The 2331-nt window shown below is 33.8% G+C and overlaps 1 protein-coding gene across 1 annotated transcript; it reads left to right on the plus strand.

The window, feature by feature from the left end:
* The first annotated feature begins 320 nt into the window (after window positions 1–320).
* LOC143213480 (RIP-like protein) lies at window positions 321–2321 on the plus strand. The gene is made up of 3 exons (XM_076433384.1): window positions 321–590; window positions 690–927; window positions 997–2321. Exons 1-3 carry the CDS (start codon window positions 462–464, stop codon window positions 1332–1334), a joined length of 705 nt encoding a protein of 234 aa, XP_076289499.1. The 5' UTR covers window positions 321–461; the 3' UTR covers window positions 1335–2321.
* The last annotated feature ends 10 nt before the right edge of the window (window positions 2322–2331 follow it).

Consider the following 2331-nt stretch of genomic DNA (forward strand, 5'->3'; position numbering starts at 1 on the left):
ACAGGTGTAAATAATAATAATAATGCACCGTGATTGAACCCACCGTAACTCGCGCATGCGCGGCCAAGACAGTAGCGTATCTACAATGACGCAGCAGAGCGGCCAGGGCCCTGATCCTTGAGGCAGTTATATTGGCGGGAATGTACCGGTGTTATTAGCAGGACGACTGATGGACGAGAGACGTGACGCGGAACGTTAATATTTTATTATACAATGGCAGTTAATAGTGAAGAAAGACTTTTTAAAAGTCTGTGGGGTGGTCAAGCCACCCGATTTCATCGAAATAGTTACGTTACTGAGGCTGAAATTGCCGCGCATGCGCGAGTTACGGTGGTTCAATCCAGTTCAATCGGAACACTGGCATGTGTACATGTTTTGATGTACAGCAATGTACAGTTAGAGCAATTTGGCGGCAAGTGCAACTACAGTTGGTTCTTCGAATTTTTTGACAAATATACAAAATGATAGAATTCACGCAAGCCATGGAAAAAGTTACTCTAAGTCCAACAATGTCAGCAAAACTGAAATGCCGAGAGAATGCGAATAAAATCAAACACGGATCGCCAAAGTTGCAAGAAGTTCTCCGAGAGGTTACGTATCCAACATTATTTATTTATGTTTTGTACTTGAAAATCTTTGTATGCAACCCCGTTTAATGAAAAATCGGTAATGATAAAATACATTTTTAGAAATGTCGACAGAGAATGCGAGAGAAAAGAGGCCAACTGTTCAACAGAAGCAGATTTGGTTTGGAAATCAATTCAGAAGATGTGCGCAGCACGTTATCTGATATTATACGAAACGAATTGTACAATATCGCGACTACCAATGCAGATCCAATTGTGAATCCTTTCTTCCGCGTTGTTAGCGAGCCTATTGAGCTGGAAGAGGCAATTGAACTCGAAAATGAAATATTGAATGAAGAAGGTAAGTTTATTAATTTGTAGTTAACCAGTAATGATTCTTATCCAAAATCTCTCTACATAATATTTGCAGAACAATGGATTCTAGAAGAATATGAGAAAATGTCCCAGGAAGAACTGGAGTTGTTGGCATTAGCTGCGGATCAAGAAATTGAAGAAGTTATTTGTCCTCTGTGTCAGACATCTAATCTCACGGAAGAGGCAAGACAAGTATCTTGTAAGTCTTGCGCCTTTAAATTAAACAATGTAAACTTAAAAGAGATAGGGTATTTAATAAGTAAGTCTGTGGATAATCACTCTGCAATGTGCACAGAATCACCAGGCTTTATGCCACTAATTGAATATGGTATTAAACGTTTATATTTATTTTGCGATAAGTGCTCAACATTGACACCGATTAAAATTGAATAATATAGGTAGTATAAAATGAACACAGGTAATTTGATATACTTGCGAGAGTGTTGTCTGATATAAATTATTACCAGTGACTAAATTATTAATTTATTATAAATTGAGACAGACTTTGACCATGGACGTCTCTATGTTCAGAAGATGATAAAGGTTTTGTTACGTGTTTCGTTTCGATTAAATTGTAAAAATAGAAAATAACATAGGAAAATGAGAGGATATGATGTAAATTTTCAATTGCTTTATGGAAGTAAACATTTGAATAACTAACAAATGTTTACACGGTTATATGATACATATTGTACAAAAAGAAACATCCCTCCGTTGATTTATTTATATTATTTATCACTTAGACAATACACAATGAAAAATTGTAAGTAGAAGACATCTGTATATTGTAAACGTTAACGGTCCTTTAAACTGCTCGCTAAATACAAATTTTTGTTAAATAATTATTACAAGGAACAGATGAGAGGCTTCCTTCAAGATTGTTTAGAATACTCATTATTTAGTTATGTACAATTATGTAAAATCAAGAGCTTTACAATATCCAGAAGTCTTTTATAGCTTAAATTCTAATAATTGAAATCTTTATAAATGATTTGTACATTATCACATGAAATTTCGCGTTAAAAACTTCATATTCCATAACATTATTAGTATATAACATGCTTTTAATTTGTGAGCAACCCATTGTTTTTTATCTGCAGCAAAATCGTTTCATCCACAATGTAAATTGTTCGTTCTCCCATAATTCTTACTATGCAAGTATTGAAAATTTGATATTTCTTTTAATGGGATAGGTTGTCATTGAAAATATTGTATAGCGTTATTCAATTTTTAACTGTACTTTTTTTTTCTACAATAAAAGGCATATTTTTCGTCTCCAGTCTCCTATTACCACATACTTTCAAAATGGCACCAGTTTTATTTAGGTACTCTGAAATGTGTTCACATTTGTTGTAATAAAAAAAAAAAAAAGAAAATATTCTTCTGAACA

This window comes from Lasioglossum baleicum, chromosome 1 (genome assembly GCF_051020765.1).
Source record: "Lasioglossum baleicum chromosome 1, iyLasBale1, whole genome shotgun sequence".
NCBI classification, from domain to species: Eukaryota; Metazoa; Arthropoda; class Insecta; order Hymenoptera; family Halictidae; genus Lasioglossum; species Lasioglossum baleicum.